The following is an 18,511-nucleotide window of genomic DNA, read 5'->3' as shown; positions in this document are numbered from 1 at the left end:
GCTAAGGAAATATTAAGCTTCCTGATAGCCAAACTATGAGTAATACATCTAGAAATCCATAAAAGGAGATGTATTTTTTCTTTGTCCTGGATCTGAAAAATATTTGCTTCATGAATCTTTAAGGACCGTTGCAGAAAATTAAGACATTTCCTCTAGCACTCGTTTTCTGTTAAATGGTAGTGAAAAGACAAGGGAAATGGGTAGGCAGTAGGAGAAAGGAGTAGGAAGGCTGCATACAAATTATGTTTTCTGGTAACTAAACGATACAGAGGTAAATCTGGGACCTTAATGGATTTTTTAAGTGAGAAGAATTCCATTCTCTGTGACTAGCAGCTAGGTTCCTGGTAGAAATTTCAGGATAAAAGTCACTGTATTTTGTGCCAGCAGGTGGCAGTAGTGTTCCTCAGAGATCTGTAGCTCAGTGCTCAGTGCTCAGCGCACAGGGAACATTTTGGCAGAGCTGCTGGTCTTGCTTTTTGATGGGGCACATGAAAGAAAATGGAAGTGGAGAGATGAGGTGAAGTCCTAAATGGCTGTATTAAATTAGACCGAATCTTCATGCCATTTGTCTAGAACATAGCTTATGAAATGTTTTCTGAAATGACCTCTGAAAAACTCGATGTGATATTCCACGCAAAGTCTCTTTTCCAGATTTCTCAGCTTTTGAACAGAGTGGACTTGTCAATATCTGAGCAAAGCACCAAACTGAAGATGTCCCACAGAGACAGTAACCACCAGCTTCAGCTCTTGGATACTAAGTAAGTAATCAATTTATAAACATTTTATTTCTAATAGTAGGAGTTCTTTATGAATTTATTCAATACAACAGCTTCCCTCTCTTATTTATTGCATAAACAAAGTGACAACTACTGGAAATTGAAAGGAAAAGTATCTGTGCAGCATGCTGTCGCTTCACCTGCCTCATTTTTGTTTTCTTGGTTGGATAATCATCCATTCATTCATTTGATAAATAGTTGAGCACTGGCCAAGGTGCTGAGGATCAGTAATGAAGAGAAACAGATGGTCTTGTTCTTGTCCTTGTGTAGCTGATAGTCTAGGGCTGTTGTCGGCAAACTGTGACTTGCAAGCCACATGTGGCTCTTTGGAGACAATTAAAGAAAAAGGGAGCCAGGCTCCAGTTCTGGGAGATAAAAGGGAGAATGAGGAAGAGCCCAGATAAATAGGGGAGTTAGGAGGGGTTCCAGGACAATGACCTCTGAGCTGGGAGCCCTGGGGGACCCTCTGAACTGCAATATTAGCACCTGGTGTGGCTTTGTGTGACTCTGACACCTCCTTGCCCACACTGTCAGCTCTTCATGAGTAGGAAATATTGTCAGGTGCTTTTCTGTTATATCATCTTCCTCAAACCCCTTCCCAAAATAATGCTAAATGCAAGTCTACGAAAAGGTAAGCATGTAATTCTGAGTGGGCTCAGTTTAATGCCAACATATTTATGAGAAATTTGATAATTGGAGACTGTTTGAATTGTTTTACATCTAACTTGCTGACTCTTTTATTTTAGATTTAAAGGTACAATTGAGGAACTCAGTAACCAGATTTTATCTGCTCGGAATTGGTTGCAGCAGGAACAGGAACGGATAGAAAAAGAACTTTTACAGAAAATCGATCAGCTCTCCTTGGTTGTTAAGGAAAACAGTGTAGGTATTGATGTTTAGCAATAACATGGTCATTTGCCGAGGGTCTGCAATGTTGGAGTAATACCTAGTAATTTATCATCGCGTTGTTTAGCACCACATTAGGCTGTTCCAATGCTTGCCTTAGAATCCATTTCATGGTTCATATTGGTTCTTTGTCATAAAAAGATGGAGCACTCTGATTTGTTTTGGTTAACAAAGGCTAAGTAGAAAACTTTAATAGCTTCAGCTAAGATGAATTTAAGTGAAGACCTAATGAACCAAACTGTCCATTCTGCTTTTCTAAATCAAACAATGACAGACTTCAACCTAGGTTGTTTTAATTTCATGGCCGGGTATAACCAGTCTTGGCTAGATTTCTCCCTCTGTTACACTGTAACCGCAGTATGAGACGTCATGGTGCAACACGTGAAGAGAATCCACTGTTTTCTTTCCCAGTTTCCTTGTCCTTTTGCCCCACTCTTCCAGAGGACTCAGGTGTGCAGAACTGCTCACACACCATATTGAGAAAGCCTTGCGTGGATAGGATTCAAAACCAGTAAACTCTGAAACCGGTACTTGGCAGGCAGCATTTTTGGTTTGGTCATTTAGCCTAAGCATCTCCCTCTCCCTTCTCTTTTCTTGCACTGCTTCCTCCCGTCGAACGTTGACAGAGCAGAAGCGACTGGATGCAGTTTGCATCTCTAGCTCTGCCCTCTGAAAGCCCAGCTGTTGAATTGCAGACTCTGCATTGACCAGCGTTGTGAGAGCTTTGTCCTGCCATAGCCCACCCGCTTTCAGCTTGGAGTTTGTGGTCCTGGCCTCCAGAGCTCACCTGCAGACAGATTCCCATAAAAATGAAGCATGGTGGGAAGGGAAGGGAGGAAGAGAAGGGAATAGTTACCATATCACATATTTCTTTAGATGTCCTCTATATTTTTATCAGATCTACTGATTGATTTACTTAGATTCATGCTAATACATGTGTAGACTCTGGGTCTTTGGATCACTTATTTTTACATGAGGACTGTTCTAATAACTAACAGTAAGCCCCAGGATAGTGGGGTTTAATAAGATAGATGTTTATTTCTCTCTCACATAGAAGATGTCTGGGCCAGTGTGGTAGCTTGTCAGTCCTCAGAGTCTCAGGATCCTCCTGGCATAATTGCCAACCCTAGAGAGTGACCCCTCTCCTCATAGTTCAGGAAGGTTGCTGGGGCTCCAGTCATTGTCTGAATTCCAGAAAGAGGGGGAAAAAGGGCATGCCTCAGCTCTCTTTTAACTCTTCCTGGAAACTGCCAGGTACACTTGAACTTGCATGTCATCGGCCAAACTTAGTCATATGGCTACCCCACACTCAGGAGACAGAGGTAAATGTCATCTGTATTCCGGGTGACCTTATACCCAACTGTAAATTGGGGATCTGTTAAAAAGGAAAGGATCATGTATATTAGGGTGACCAACGAGCAACCTTTGCAATTCCGTTCCCTGCAGACTGTTGTTAAAGACATTATAGCTGATGCCAATGCCATACAGAGTTTCTTTTTTGAGTAATCAGGTGCAATTCTTGTCACGGATCTCAGGGAGCCAGTGAGAGGGACATGGAGAAGAAGCTCAGCCAGATGTCAGCCAGACTGGACAAAATAGAAGAGAGTCAGAAGAAGCATATGGAAGGGCAGAGAACAAAGCAAGAAGAAGAGAAGGTGCATGGGCGAATCAGCAAGCTGGAGTTGCAGATGACGGAGGACATGAAGGAAATGAAAGCAGAAGTTGATGCTGGTAGGCTGAAAACAGCTCCTATGGTTTATTTTCTATTTGATCTAGAAACCAATTAATTAGTATTCCCTACAACTGCCCATGTGAAATGGCCTTGGGTGATTTTCTAAGAAGCTATGCTGTATTCAACTAAAACATCATTTTAATTCCAAGGACACGAAAAGCCACCACGAGGGACAAGCAAACAAAATGAGGATTGCTTAGCCTGTAGTTGATGTGTACTTTCTTTAGTGCTGTGTACAGATTCCTTTCTGTTCATAGCCAAGGTCACTAGGTCTCATAAATAAGCACATATCTTTGAGGGGCTTTTGAAGGCTTTATTGTATACTGCTAATAGGACCATCATGGTAATGAGTTGTTTTCCTCTACTCAGAAGTCAACAGGGCCCACTAATTCACACTTGTTTAGGAGAAAATGTTAGAACTGATTTCAAACTGACATAAAAGGAGGAATTAGATTTACCCTCTGAATCAGGAATACAGAACTGGAACCAGTAAGTGAAAATGACCCGAATACAGATTTTATTTATAAAAATCTTTAAAAATATATATATTTTATTGATTTTTTACAGAGAGGAAGGGAGTGAGATAGAGAGCTAGAAATGCCAATGAGAGAGAAACATCAACCAACTGCCTCTTGTACACCCCCTAACGGGGATGTGCCCACAACCAATGTACATGCCCTTGACCGGAATCGAACCTGGGACCTTTCAGTCCACAGACCGATGCTCTACCACTGAGCCAAACAGGTTTCGGCTATTTTTTAAAATCTTTATTGTTGAGAGCATTACAGATGTCCCTTATCCCCCCAAACCCTTGTAGTCTCCCTCCACTCAGTTCCCGCCCTGTCCCAGGCCTTCACCACTCTATTGTCTGTGTCCTTAGGTAATGTATACATGCATATAAGATCTTTGGTTAATCTCTTCCCATACCCCCACTGCCCTTCCCTCAGAATCATTAGTTTGTTCCATTTCCATGCCTCTGATTCTATTTTATTTACCAGTTTATTGTGTTCATTAGATTTTTTATTTGTTTATTTTGATTTTTAGGTTCAATTGTTGACAGATAATGTATTTATTGCCTTTTTATTGTTTATATGTTTTATCTTTTTCTTCTTCCTCTTCCTCTTTTTAAAGAATACCCTTCAGCATTTTTTGTAATACTGGTTTGGTGTGATGAACTTGTTTAGCTTTTTTTTTTTTTTGTCTGTGAAGCTCTTTATATGACATTCAATTCTAAATGATGGTTTTGCTGGGTAGAGTAACCTTGGTTGTAGGTCCTTGCTATTTATCTTGCTGAATATTTCTTGCCACTCCCTTTTGGACTACATAGTTTCTGTTGAGAAGTCAGATGACAGTTGTATTGGCACGTCCTTGTAGGTAACTAATTGCTTTTCTCTTGCTTCTGGTAAGATTCTCTTTGTCTTTAGCCCTTGGAATTTTAATTATGATGTTTCTTAGTGTGGTCCTCTTTGGATTCCTCTTGTTTGGGACTTTGTGCTTCCTGGACTTGTCTATTTCTTTCACCAGGTAGGGGAAGTTTTCTGTCATTATTTTTTTCAAATAGGTTTTTAGTATCTTCCTCTCTCTCTTCTTCTGGCAATCCCATAATGAGAATGTTGGTAGGCTTGAAGTTGTCCCAGAAGCTTCTTACACTATCTTCATATTTTTTTTAATTCTTTTTGCTCTTCTGATGGGGTGATTTTTGCTTTCTCATATTTCAAATACTTGATTTGATTCTCAGGATCTTCTACTCTATTCTTGGATCCCTGTATATTATTCTTTATTTCATCAGTGTATACTTAATTTCTGACTGTTCCTTTTCCATTATTTTGGCATTCTCACTAAGATCCTTGAAGGTCTCACTAGGTGCCTTGGAGGCACTTGGAGGCACTTGGAAGATTCTTGAGTAATCTATAGCTGTGGTTTTGAACTCTATCTAGAAGCTTGCTTTCTTCCATTTCTTTCATTTGTGGCATGTTTCTTTTTCTCTGCATTTTGACTATTTCATGTGGTTGTTTCTATATATTGCATAGAGCTTCTATGTATCCTTGAGTTGGTAGAGTGGACTTGTGTTGTAGGTGTCCTATAGGGCCCTCTCCAGTCACCTGAGCTGGGCACTTTAGGGTGCGCCCTTTTGTGGGCTGTGTGCACAACTGTGTTGTAGTTGAAATTTGATTGCTGTTGATATCATTGGGAGGAATTGATCTCCAGGCCAAATTGGCTGTGGGGACCAGCTTCAAATACAGGGGGAGAGCTGCTATGCAAGAGACACCCCTATGGAGCAGGGCTTGCTTCAGTGCTCCATCAGGGCTTTGGTGCTCATTGAGCTTGCCCCTTGAGTGTGTCACTCATGGATGTGCAGAGTTGTAATCTAGTATGCTCTGACACTGACCAATGGGTATACTGGCTCTTGGGTCTCTAGGAAGGTGCAAAGTCAGCCACTGCCTGGGACCATCCATCAGGAGATACAGAGAGATCTGCAGATTCCTACTATTTGTATAGGCGCAGTGTTTCCCAAAGTGTGGTATGTGTACCCCCAGGGGTACGGGAAGAGTTTGGTGGGGATACGCATTGCACCGGAGTTTGGTGGGGATATGCACTGCACTGTGTTTAGCTGCACCTAATTCTACGTTCTCATGAGTACGAGGGGTACTCAGCATTACGAAAATTATAGAAGGGGTACACATATGTCAAAAGTTTGGGAAACAGTAGGCAGGGTTTAAAGGGTCCAAGCAAGGCCTAGCTATGAAGCAAGGCAGGCTGAAGCTAGTGCTGGGTCTTGGGCCTCTTATTGATAGGTTTGGGGCTCCTGACCCAGCTGAAGCTTGTTTGAGAGATTTTAGAAAAGTCTGAAGCCTGAGTAAGGACAGCAAAAGCCACTGCCCACAGGTTGAATGAGGCTGTAAATTGGATGGGGCAGGGTCTCAGGGAATCACCTGGGCAGAGCAAACAGAAATGGCTGCCAGTCAGCCCAGCCACTGGGGAGGTCCCATTATAGGAACAATGACCCTTGCAAACACCTCCATCTGGGAGAAAGCCCCCTGAATTCCAGTTCCAATTCCAAACAATCAAGTTTCTCCTTGTATGTGTCTGTATCCACCAAAGCTTCACCCTGGAGCTCAGAGAAAGTGGACTTTGTAAGTTCCTTCATGTGGCCAGTCCTTTAAGAGGAACAACTGGGTCTCTAGAAGCCTCTATACCACTAAGCTACAATCCCCACTGGTTTTTACAGCCCATAGTTATGGAGACCTTATTTACATCCTCTGGGAGCCTGGGCTGTGGGTCTGGTGTGGGTCTGGGACCCCTTACTCCTCATGGGTGGCCTCTGCAGAGACGATCTCCCTGCCAATTAAAAACACACGTGGGTACTGGTGCAGCCAGTTCCACGCCTCTGCCCCCCTCTTGACAGTCTCAATGTGCTTTCTTCTTTAGTTCTTTAGTTGTAGAACTTTAGTTCAGCCACCTTTTAGGTGGTTCTGGATGATGGTTGTTCTGTATTTTAGTTGTGATTTTGATGTGGTTGTGGGAGGTGACGAATATAGGCGGTTGCCTACGCTGCCATCTTGGTTCTCCCTGAAGACAGATTTTAACTCAACCTGAGGCAGAAGTACAGCAGGTCCTGTAATAAGGCAATTTTGTTAAAACATTCCTGAGCTACCCTAGGAACTTAACTCCTGTTTATGTCAGTTAGCCTATGGAAAAGTCAGTTTCATTAATGTCCATTTGTTTAGTCACAGAGCCTATTGTTAAGTGAGGACCAACTATACCCTCAGTTAACGGGTCCTAAAGAGCTTGAAGGCTCTTTATCATTGAAGGTATTCAAGTGGAAGCTGCTGATATGGTCAGAAAAGAGAAAACAACCTTATAATGTGAGAAGGTGGACGAAGTTTTCTCCTAGCTCCTTCCATGATTCTATAATTTCCTTCTATAATTATTGTTGTAATTTGGCCACATGGAGATAAAAGTACTTAGATACCCCAAGAAAAAGTTTGTAGTTACCATCAAAGTATATTGTTTTATTTAAGTAGAAACCACAATTAAATTTATGTGCCGAGGAACTTATAAACATGAAGTTTCTTTCTTGGTCTTTTGGACTATTAGAATATGTTATTTGACTAGTATTTCACCTGTTTTTAACTTTGCATCATTTCCTGAGTAAATTTATTATGATTTAATCAATATATCATTGAGTTTTTTAATATTTAGTACCTAGTAATAAATGCATATGAACCTTTTTAAGATTAAAAATATTTAATTTTGCTGGGACCGGTTTGGCTCAGTGCATAGAGCGTCAGCCTGCGGACTGAAAGGTCCCAGGTTTGATTCCGGTCAAGGGCATGTACCTTGGTTGCGGGCACATCCCCAGTGGGGATGTGCAAGAGGCAGCTGGTCGATGTTTCTCTCTCATCGACGTTTCTAACTCTCTGACCCTCTCAATTCCTCTCTGTGTAAAATCAATAAAATATATTTAAAAATATTTAATTTTTTTCTTTCAAAATCAACACATTTTTAATGGAAAGTCATAAAGCACAAAACATTTTTAAAAATACTTATGCCTTCCTTTACACAGAGATCATTTTATGAGTATCTTTCTATACATATAGGATATACATATAGGATATACTAACCTGTTTCCCATCAAAGTTTTACTCCAGCAGTTTTAGCATCTACTAATAATGTTTGCCCAAATCAACTATGACTATACAACTGTAGAATTTGATACAGCATTGTTTCTTGATATTAACTCTTGTGAATTTACCTCTTAAAGGGTTTACAGCCATCTATGAAAGCATAGGATCCCTCAGACAAGTTCTTGAAGCCAAGATGAAATTGGACAAGGACCAGCTACAGAAACAAATCCAACAGATGCAGAAGCTGGAAGCTCCCATGTGAAGGGAGTTGGGACAAGGACCGCAAAGGTGGTTTTGCCAGTGGGTCTGGGAGCTCAAGACCTCTGTAGCCAGGGTGTTGTGGCATTTGGGATTGTTCTATTCATGGCGTGCATGTGCCAAGAAATGTGTTTTCATGGGTCTAAATGTTTACCTTGAGTCTTGAAAACACTCTATCTTTAAAAATCTATACTGATAATAGAGGAATATACAAATTGCCCGGGACTCTGTCACAGTAATGACAGAACAGCAGGCTGGTGGGGCAACCAGACTGGCAGGGGGTGGGTAGTGAGGGACAACCAAATGACTGAACAGCAGCCAGCATGGGGAGACCAGGCTGGCAGGGGGGGTGTTGGGGTGGCTAGGCCAGCAGGGGGGACAGTTAGAAGCGACCAGGCTGATGGGGGGGAGGCAGTTAGGAGTGATCAGGCTGGCAGGGGGGGCAGTTAGGAAAAATCGGGCCAACAGGCAGAGGTGGTTAGGAGTGATCAGGCTGGCAGGGGGGGAAGTTAGGGGTGATCAGGAGGCAGGCAGACAGGCAGGGGAGCAGTTAGGAGCAAGCAGTCCCAGATTGTGAGAGGGATGTTACAGATTGGAGAGGATGCATGCTGGGCTGAGGAGACCCCCTCCCCCTTGTGCACAAATTTCATGCACCAGGCCACTAGTATTAAATATAATTTTTACCACTTTATTCCATTTCTCTAAATTCAATGGGATATCCTTCCCTCCCTCCCTGATTTGGAAAGGCTTTATCCCCTTCATTTTATGAATGAAAAGATTTAATTTTCCTTCAGTGCTTGATGCTCTGGCCAAGACCTTGCTAATTTGAAAATGTCATGGTAAATTTTTTTTAAATTAAAGAACTAATGAATTGTCACAGAAATGTGTTGCTCCTCACCCTAAATTAAGAGAATGTCCTGATAGATTAGAATTTAACCTTGGAGTCCATATTTGCATCTTATTATTGTTGTCTATGCATTTCTTTTTTAAAAATTTATCCTTATTGTTGAAAATATTATAGATATCCCCTTCCCTGACCCCATTGTTGATCCCCTCCACCCCACACCCCTGCTCAAGTCTTCACCACACTTCTTGTAAATCTTCTGTCTTTTGTAGGGGGAAGGGACTTAACATTTTTTGGGGGAAAACACCACTTATATAATGAGAGCAGTTTAAAAATTGATAACTGCCATATAGATTACAAATTAAAATGGAAACTAGAGACAGTTATGTAGATAATGCAAGACACAATATCTACATTGACCACACAGTTATACCAGGTTTTAATATTGAAAAATGTTTTTCAATTATCCACAGTCTGTATAGTGATAGCCATATATTTAATAATGAAATGGTGGTTAATAGTCTGTTTATTTCACAATTAATTGTTCATTAATTATAATGGGATGTGAGCATTTTTCAGGCTTTATGATCTACTCTCTAACTGTTTCTAAAATTGGCACAAAGTGCTTCTGTTTATAAACACTGTATTCTGTGCCTTGGTTTCATTATGTCAATGCACTGTACCCCACAAAAGTATTGCAGACAAAGTAGAAGGCATGATAATATATCAGAATTATGATGTAATAATGGGATCCTATATATTTTTTAAACTCTAAATTTAATCACTGTCAAGACATTAACCAATCAATATTATTAATGAAATAGAAATTCATACTTTTGTATGAACGGATAATCAAATTGATATTGCATTTATAATACTGTCAAGAAATTTTAAGTTTGAGCAACTTTATAGACAATGGGTATTTCTTTTTAGTCGCCATATTGGCTCCGTTGTTCAATATTGGCTCAGTGCTGTCTGTTCACCTGTGGATGTAAAAATTGGTCATAAGACACACACCGTTCTAAACTGTGAGGGTGCCCAGGAGAAAGGAAATAGGAATACTTTTAAACATTGTAAAACCTTTTTTTTTTTTTTTTTTTTTTTTTTTTTTTTTGCTAAGGACTCAGGAAAATCAAAGTGTTTTCAATTTTTAGGATAAATTATAAATGAAACATCTATCTATTACTGATTATTCATATAAAACATGCTGCTAAAGTATATAATAGTCTACCCTCAATGGCTTGACAAAAAAAAAAATTTTTTTTTCATTCGGACCAGAGAAATCATATAAGGAATATGTCATCCAACACATATTTCCTTATTTTGTCACGAATTCCTGGCTCTCAGTACAGGCAGACCATTTCCATGTAACAATGAAAATGTTTAATGCTCTTTTGCAATCAGAAAGTAGATTTCCTTTTGTGGCAGCGTAACCCTGTTTAATTCAGTTCTCTGAGTCTTAAGCACAAGCCACAGCACAGAGTCATGGCCCCTCCTCACCTGTCTCCTCCGGGGTCCTGAAAAGGAAGATCAGCCCAGTGACCCCTGGGGAGTCGGGCACAGGATTCCAGCTGGAGGCAGGGAGAAGGGAGCAGGGAGCGGGTGATGCTTGGCCGTCCGCTGAGTTGCTCAGGTGCTTCTGATGCTGCCGTTACGTGTCCTGAGCTCTGGCAGTGGTTCTTGTCCGTGGCTGCGTGTTGAAATCACCTGGGGAGTCGGCAAAGCTACTGATGCCTGGGCTGCCCCGGGCCCACGACGTCAGAGCCCCTGGGAGGTGGGCGTGGGCATCAGTCTGTGTCAAAGGCCCCCAGTGACTGGTGCGCTGGGGAGGTTGTGAACCTACTCTTATCACCAAAGTTTAAATGAGAATCAGCTTCTGTGTTCTTTCCTTTACCAGAAATTTGCAATAAAAAAAAAATCCAAATAAATGTGGTGTGTGATTTTTAAAGTCTTTCAGTGGAAGGTAAACATTTAATTCCATCAAAATGTCATAGAAATGCTCCTTCTAGCTGGTGTGGCTCAGTGATTGAGCATTGACCCAGAAACCAAGAGGTCTCAGGTTTCTATTGGTGGTCAGAGCACATTCCCAGATTGCGGGCTTGATCTCCAGTAAGGGGCATGAGGAGGCAGCTGATCTATGATGTTCCTTTCTCATCAGTGTTTCTATCTCTCTATCCCTCTCCCATCCTCTCTCTCTAAAAGTCATTAAAAACATTTTTTTTAAAGGAAGTGCTCCTCCCACCTTCCTGAGGAAACCACGTGGTGGTGGATATAAAGGCTGTGAGTCCTGGCAGACCTGTTGGGAGCTGGGAAGTCACAGGAGCTGCTCCATCTGTGTGTCCTGCAGCCGCCGTGCCTCTGGAATAAAGCCAGCCACAGGCCCCTGTGCGAGCTGTGTGCTCACGCTGCACCTTGGTGTGCATTAACTCACTTTGTGATAATAACAGTGATTTGGGTCCTATTCACTCCCCATTTTACAGATGAGAAAACTGGGTTACCTAAAGGTAAAGTAATTCGCCCTGAATCCTGTAGCTAGTAAGTGGGAGCCAGGATCCAACCAGGCAGCCTGCTTCCCAAGCCTGGGCTCTTACCCAGGACATACTCTACCTCTAAGAGGCATCCTTGCATCCCACATAACTGACATGCCGAGCCACTGACTCTAGCCCCATCTGTATGACCTTACCGTTCCACCATCTGAGTCCCTTTGCTTTTTTTCCCTTTAAATCTTTATTGTTAGGGACCGGTTTGGCTCAATGGATAGCGCGTCGGCTTGGGGACTGAAGGGTCCCGGGTTCGATTCCAGTCAAGGGCATGTACCTTGGTTGCGGGTATATCCCCAGTAGAGGGTGTGCAAGAGGCAGCTGATCAATGACTCTCTCTCATCGATGTTTCTAACTCTCTATCTCTCTCCCTTCCTCTCTGTATAAAATCAATAAAATATATTTAAAATAATAATAAAAATAAATCTTTATTGTTGAGAGTATTACTGATGCCTCCTTTTTTCTCCACATTGTCCCCCTCTATCTAGTTCCTGCCCTGCCCCAGGCCTTCACCACTCTATTGTCTGTGTCCATAGATAATATATATCTCTCTATATAAAAGCCCAGCGACTGGAATAGTGGAACGATCAGAATGACCGGTGGCTATAACGCGCACTGCGGCAGCCAACCAGCCTGATCTGGGTCCTGATCAGTCCTCCCTCTCCCCTGCAGGCCCAGCCCAATGGGCCCCCATCAGGGCAGGCTGGCTGGACCCCAACCATGCATGAATTCGTGCACTGGGCCTCTAGTATGCTTATCAGTTCATTGGTTAATCTCTTCCCACCCCACCCACCCCCTATCCTCACCCCATTCCCTCTGATACTCATCAATCTGTTCCATGTTTCTATGCCTCTTGTTCTATTTTATTCATCAGTGTAATTTGATCATTAAACTCCTTGTTCATTTACTTTGATTTTTAGATTCACTTGATAGATATGCACTTACCTGGTTATGATAGGCAGTCTTACCAGTGTTTCCCAAACCCTCCCCCACATCTCCTGGTATTCACCCCATTGTGCACTCCCCTCCCTGGAGTGTGGGCTGGGTTTAATCATAAGCTTCTCATTAACAGAATGACAGGAGTAATGGCTTGTCACTTCTGAGATTATGTATAAAAGGACTGTGGCTTCCTTCTAGCGCGAGTTCTCTCTCTCTCTCTCTCTCTCTCTCTCTCTCTCTCTCTCTCTCTCTGGGAAGCAGTATTATGAAGGGAGCATGTGGTGTGGCAAGGAATTGAGACCCTCAGTCCAGTAGCCTGAAACAAATTGACACACACAGTCGTATACTCATGTTCATTACAGCAGCCAAAGGTGGAAGCCTCTCAATGTCCATTGGTGGAAGCAAGGATGAGAAATGTGGCACATGCTTACAGTGGAATACTCTTTGGCCATAAATACAAGGGAAGCTCTGACACATGCTATAGCATGAGCATTATGCTAAGTGAAATAAGCCAGTCACCAAAGGACAAATACTGTTTGATTCCACTTGCATGAGGTACCGGGAATAATCAAATCCACAGAGACAGAGAGGAGCGTGATAGCTGCCTGGATCTGGGGGAGGAGGAGGATGGGGTAGGGGGATGATAGGGGGTAGGAGAAGGATAGGGGGAGGGGGGGGCAGGAGTTAGTGCTTAATGGGTATGGTTGCAGCTGGGAAGATGAAAGCTTTCTGGTGATGATTGCACAAGGGGGGTGTACATAATGCCACTGAAGTGTACACTTAGAAATGGTTACGATGGTAGATTTTATGTATATCCTACCACACACACACAAAAGGAACAAAAGAAGTGGATTCCCTAACCACGAAGAGAAGCTTTTGTAGGAGACTGCAGCCTGACGCTTCACTGTAACTTCACGAGAGAGTCAGAGACACCAGCTCAGGCACGCCCACACCTGATCCACAGAAACTGAGATCATGGATATGCGTGGTTTCAAATCCCTGCATTTTGGGTTGGTTTGTTATGTGCAGCAGTAGATAACCAGTACACTGGCCCTGGGGAATCTTGACAGAATTCTTTTGTGGAAATGCTTATTTTTTGTTGTGCTACAAATTACATGTTCACACATCTCTCTCTATAAAAGCCTAAGTGACTATTATGACTGGACTGGAACAACCAGTCAACCCTTTGCTATGATGCACACTGACCACCGAGAGGAAGACACACAATGCAGGAGCTTCCCCCTGGTGGTCAGTGGACTCCCACAGCCAATCTCCCGTGGCTCCTCCCCCTAGCCGGTCCCTCCCCCCACCAGGTCAGCCAACCTCCCATGGCCCCTTCTGTACCCCAACCAACCAATCTCTTGCAGCCTCTCTCCCCAGCAGGCCAGCCAACCTCCCAGGTCCCTCCCCCTGGCTGACCAGCCCCCTCATAAGCCTCGATCACTGGCCAGGCTGAGGGACCCCACCCATGCACAGATTTGTACACAGGCCTCTCTCTATATAAAAGCCTAAGTGACCATTACTACCGGACAATTAGCTGGGAGCTATGATGTGCGCTGACCACCAGAGGGCAGACGCTCAAGGCAGGAGCTGCCCCATCATGGTCAGTGCACTGCCACAGCCAACCTCCCATAGCTGGCCAACTTTCATGGTCCCTCTCACTAGTCGACTGGCCCCAATCAGTCCCAGTTGGGACTGAACAAGATGGCCCTGGTCTGCCTTGATTGCTAACCAGGCTGAGGGACACCACCCATGCACGAATTCGTGCACTGGGCCTCTAGTTTATATATATATAAGGCTAATAATGCTAAGTGTCCTTTCAACTGGTAGCTATGATGTGCAATGACTGCCAGGGGGCAGATGCTCAAAGCAGGAGCTGCCGAGCTGTAGTAACAGTTCTTAGATGACACACCTCTAAACAGAGAAGAGGAAGCCTGATTCCTCGAGGGGCCACATGATCCCATCTTTGGCTGTAGATTATATTATTTCTGGGCCACTGTTGGCACTGGATCTGGTTTACTTCACACTTGTGTTTGCATTCCACACCCTGTACAACAGCAACATTGCAGAGTGCCCTCTCACACTCCAGGATGCCTCGGGGGATGTTGGAGAACGATTTTGGCTGGACCCCCACAGGCCAGGCAGAGGGACCCCACCTGCTGGAGGGACCCTGCTCACTCCACAGATGCCCTTTGAACCACAGTGCCACCCCAGGTGCGGCTGGCCAGTGAGGGACCGTGGGAGGTTGGCTCCAGGGCGTGTCCAGCCCCATTCGCCCAGTCCCGCCCCCGCCGGCCACCTTCTAATTAACTTCCTTTCAATGTGCATTAATCTGTGCACCGGGTCATTAGTGTATGTGTGTGTGTCATACAATGCCAGTATTCACAAGGTGGCCACTTAAATTTAAATATGCATTAACCTGAATTAAATAAATTTAAAAATTCAGTTCCTCAGGCACATTTCAAGTGCCCAATAGCCCCATGTGTTTGGTGGCTACATAGGGGCAAATGTAGAGCTTTCCTGTGACAGCAGGAAGTCCCACTGGCCAGGAGCAGCAGTGTCCTCATCCTGCCAGCCCTGTCCACAGCTCCATGCTTCCACCTGTCAGCCTAGACTGAGCTTTGGGCCTGTAACTTTCCTAGGCCTCATCACTACAATGTTATGCCATCTGTTCCTATTCGAGATGATTTCCCAGGTCGTTATTTAAAAGACTTTGTCTCATCTGCCAGCGCTGATCAGAAGATACTGCTGCCTGGAGCACTAGGTAGAGAAGGCTGGGGAAGCTGGTGCCTGACGAGGGAGAAGTGTCGGCCAAGGTTGGGGAGGAGGCTGCCTGTGTGCTGTGTGTCTGTCGGGTTCTCACGAGGACACTCAGGGCTGTAGGCTGCCTGGCAAGGGGTTGTTGGCCAGGGGACTCTTGAGTGAATCTGATGTTCCCTGCTGAGAGGGACCTGGCAGGCCTAGGACTGGGATGGGGTGAAGGGAGACACTCACCTTGGAAAACCGAAATCTCTGTGATTAAGATAAATACTATTCAAAAGCAATAATGCAATTTTTAAAAAGCAATAAAACACAATGGACAAAACACCACACCCTAAATAAGACCAGACCTAAATGTGTTGTGCGTTGGCATATTAATACTGAAACAAACAAAAAAAATGTGTGCCTCTATATTCAATTTTTTATGTAATTTCTTTCAAAATTTTGACATTTCATTCAATATATATATATAGTTGTTGTTGTTAATTTGGATTTTGGGAAACATTGCAGTAAAATATTATTTTACCTGATGACAGGATCTGGGCTGTTCCCCATCTTACATTCATATTTGAGCAATGCCTCACTCACCTCACTTTGATGCTGGCCCTGCTCAATGTCCAGGAATTTGGAGCTAAATTCAGTGCTCAGCTATTTTAGTAACCAGCCTATCCCAGGCGTGCCTGAGTGCTTTGGTCTCTGGTCTGTTTTTAGCCCCAGTTGCCATGCCTTGTTTAATTTTCAACTTGTGACTTAATGCTTGGGACTGGGCTGGCACACACAGAAAGCAGAGCTCAGACTCCTCTCTGGGACTGGAGGGAGGGCTGCGGAGAGCGGGATGGAGACAGTGAAGACCTTGGCAAGGACCTGTGAGCTGCGTGCTACCTGCCAGCCCTCTGCATTCACTGTCCCTTGCTGCCCCCATGTGGAGGGAATGGAAACTTTTGGGGAATCTGAACCGAGGAATGGAAGGTCCCTTGGGGATCACTGAACCCAACTTTATCATTTTTCTAGAACAGGAAATGGAGTCCCAAGAAATTCAGGGGGGCTTTGCAGAGGAGTACCATAGACAAGCTGTAACCATAATAGTGAGTTAGCCCCAACCCCTGCACTGGCTGGGATGTGGCAGTGAACAAAACAGACCAAAATGTCTGCCTTGTTCTAGCCAGTTTGGCTGAGTGGATAGGGCATTGGCCTGTGGATGGAAGGGTCCTGGGTTTGATTTCGGTCAAGGTCACATGCCCGGGTTGCAGGTTCAATTTCTAGTAGAGAGTGTGCAAGAGACAGCCGATCAAAGGTTCTTTCTCATCATTGATTTTTTTTTTTAATTTCTCCCTCTCTCTTCCTCTCTGAAATCAATATATATAGTCTGCCTTTATGGAGTTTAAATTCTAGGATGACAGAAAAGAAATAAGTACCGTATTTTTCTGACCATAAGACGCACCGGACCATAAGACTCACCAGTTTTTAGAGAAGGGAAATGAAGAAAAAAAGATTCTGAAACAAATAGTGTCCTAAAATATTTTATGTGCATTAAAACCCAACATCACAGTCATAAACACATGTAATCAACCCTGTAAAGTAAACAGCAGCATTTAGAACCATTTAGAACCATTATTAACAAATACAGTCAGCAAAAGACAAAATGTACTGTAAAACACCATAACGAGAGACTTCAGTAATAAATTAGAATAAAGTTGAAGATTTATGGTAAAGGTTCTGCTGAGATCTACAGTATGCCTACCCAGTAGTCAAGCACGGCAACAGAGGGCGGAGAGGAATGATTGAGGGAATAGACGCGGCATTCTTCTGGGCACGGAGTACTGGCCAGCAAGGGGTACAGGCGATGATTACGGTTTGGATTACGCAGTTACCGTACACCGCACCTGGGCTGACATGGAGATATGGCTGCAGCGATGGCATGGAGGCTGACTACCATACATGGGAACTCCTCTACCACTTGGGGTTTACAGAGCGGGGCAGACACTCTGGGCACGGAGGAATGGACAGTGGCTGCAGCAAGCACATAGAGCCGGGCAAGCACACAGAGACCACACAGAGCCAGGCAAGTAAAAAAACGTTTTTTTTAAAGTATATGTGTAGGCTATATTTGGACCATAAGACGCAAGGACTTTTTCCCCCCACTTCTGGGGGAAAAAAATGCGTCTTATGGTCCGAAAAATATGGTAAATACCACGACGTTAGTTGATGGTCAGGGCTTTCAAGGAAAGTAAAGCAAAGGCAGAGGGTGGGCATCTCTGTATCGGCCCCAGAAGTCCAGGACAGAGCAGTCCCCTGCCCTCACCCCAGCCCCTTGCAGGGGCACCGGCCCCAGGCCCTCCAACCTGGTCAGGAACTCACATGTCTGACAGAGGCTGTGCTGCGCCCGGAGCGTGCTGGGCAGGACCACATGCTAAGTTTTATAAGGAAGACAGCGGCCCTCTCCCTCTGCCCACTATGTTCTCAGCCTCTTCAAACCGTCCTGTGCATTTTCACCCCAAGAGGAGGGAAAGTGAGGACCTGCCTGTCAGCTTTCCCCTCTGCTCCTCACACTCCCCTGGGGTGAAAGAGAGATCTGGGCTCCTTCTCTGGAAGGGCCTTCCCCTCAGTCACACCCTCCTCATTCCTGGGGTAGGGGGCCTTGGCCGCTGGTGGTGGAAGGGGTGTCTCAGCACCAGGGAGGCAGGTTTGCTTTGGTGCTTGGCCTGGAGTCCATGGCCCTCGCCAGTACTAGGAATTGAAGGAATTTAAAACATTCAGTATCTCAGGACAAAACCTGGCTTTTAAAATGTGTCTTTCTGTGCTTTCAAGTGATCTCTTCTGAGTTTCAAAATTGAATGTGAACTCTGTATTCCTGCAGTCACCTCTGAGTTCCCTCTGGGACAAATGGGTGCTTCTGCAGAAGGGGCAGGTGGAGGGAGGGCAAGGAAATGCATCTTTCAGTAACACTATCCCAGTACACACACGAGCATATACTCTCCCCTGCAGGGACAGTCACAGTTCCCCACATATTTCAAACCTAACAGAAGTGAGATGTTCATCATGAACATGCCTTGCAGATGAACTCGAGTTTCTGGCTTCCTTACGTGGCCCTGTGAACCCGCGGAGAACAGCCCCTGGTAGAACAGGTT

The 18,511-nt window shown here is 44.1% G+C and overlaps 1 protein-coding gene across 2 annotated transcripts in view; it reads left to right on the top strand.

Annotated features, from left to right (window-relative positions):
• The window catches only part of FAM81A (family with sequence similarity 81 member A), a 51,379-nt gene extending 40,317 nt beyond the window's left edge, over nucleotides 1–11,062 (top strand). For both annotated transcript variants that reach the window (XM_084874068.1, XM_084874069.1), the window contains exons 6-9: nucleotides 652–758; nucleotides 1,523–1,658; nucleotides 3,218–3,413; nucleotides 8,180–11,062. In XM_084874068.1, coding sequence (XP_084730194.1) covers nucleotides 652–758; nucleotides 1,523–1,658; nucleotides 3,218–3,413; nucleotides 8,180–8,304 — 564 coding nt within the window. In that variant the 3' untranslated portion in view covers nucleotides 8,305–11,062. The remainder of the gene's footprint in view (nucleotides 1–651; nucleotides 759–1,522; nucleotides 1,659–3,217; nucleotides 3,414–8,179) is intronic.
• The last annotated feature ends 7,449 nt before the right edge of the window (nucleotides 11,063–18,511 follow it).

The sequence above is a fragment of the Pipistrellus hanaki genome (assembly GCF_964339955.1).
Source record: "Pipistrellus hanaki genome assembly, chromosome: 1".
In the NCBI taxonomy this organism is placed as follows: Eukaryota; Metazoa; Chordata; class Mammalia; order Chiroptera; family Vespertilionidae; genus Pipistrellus; species Pipistrellus hanaki.
This window is presented reverse-complemented; position numbering and strand designations above follow the sequence as displayed.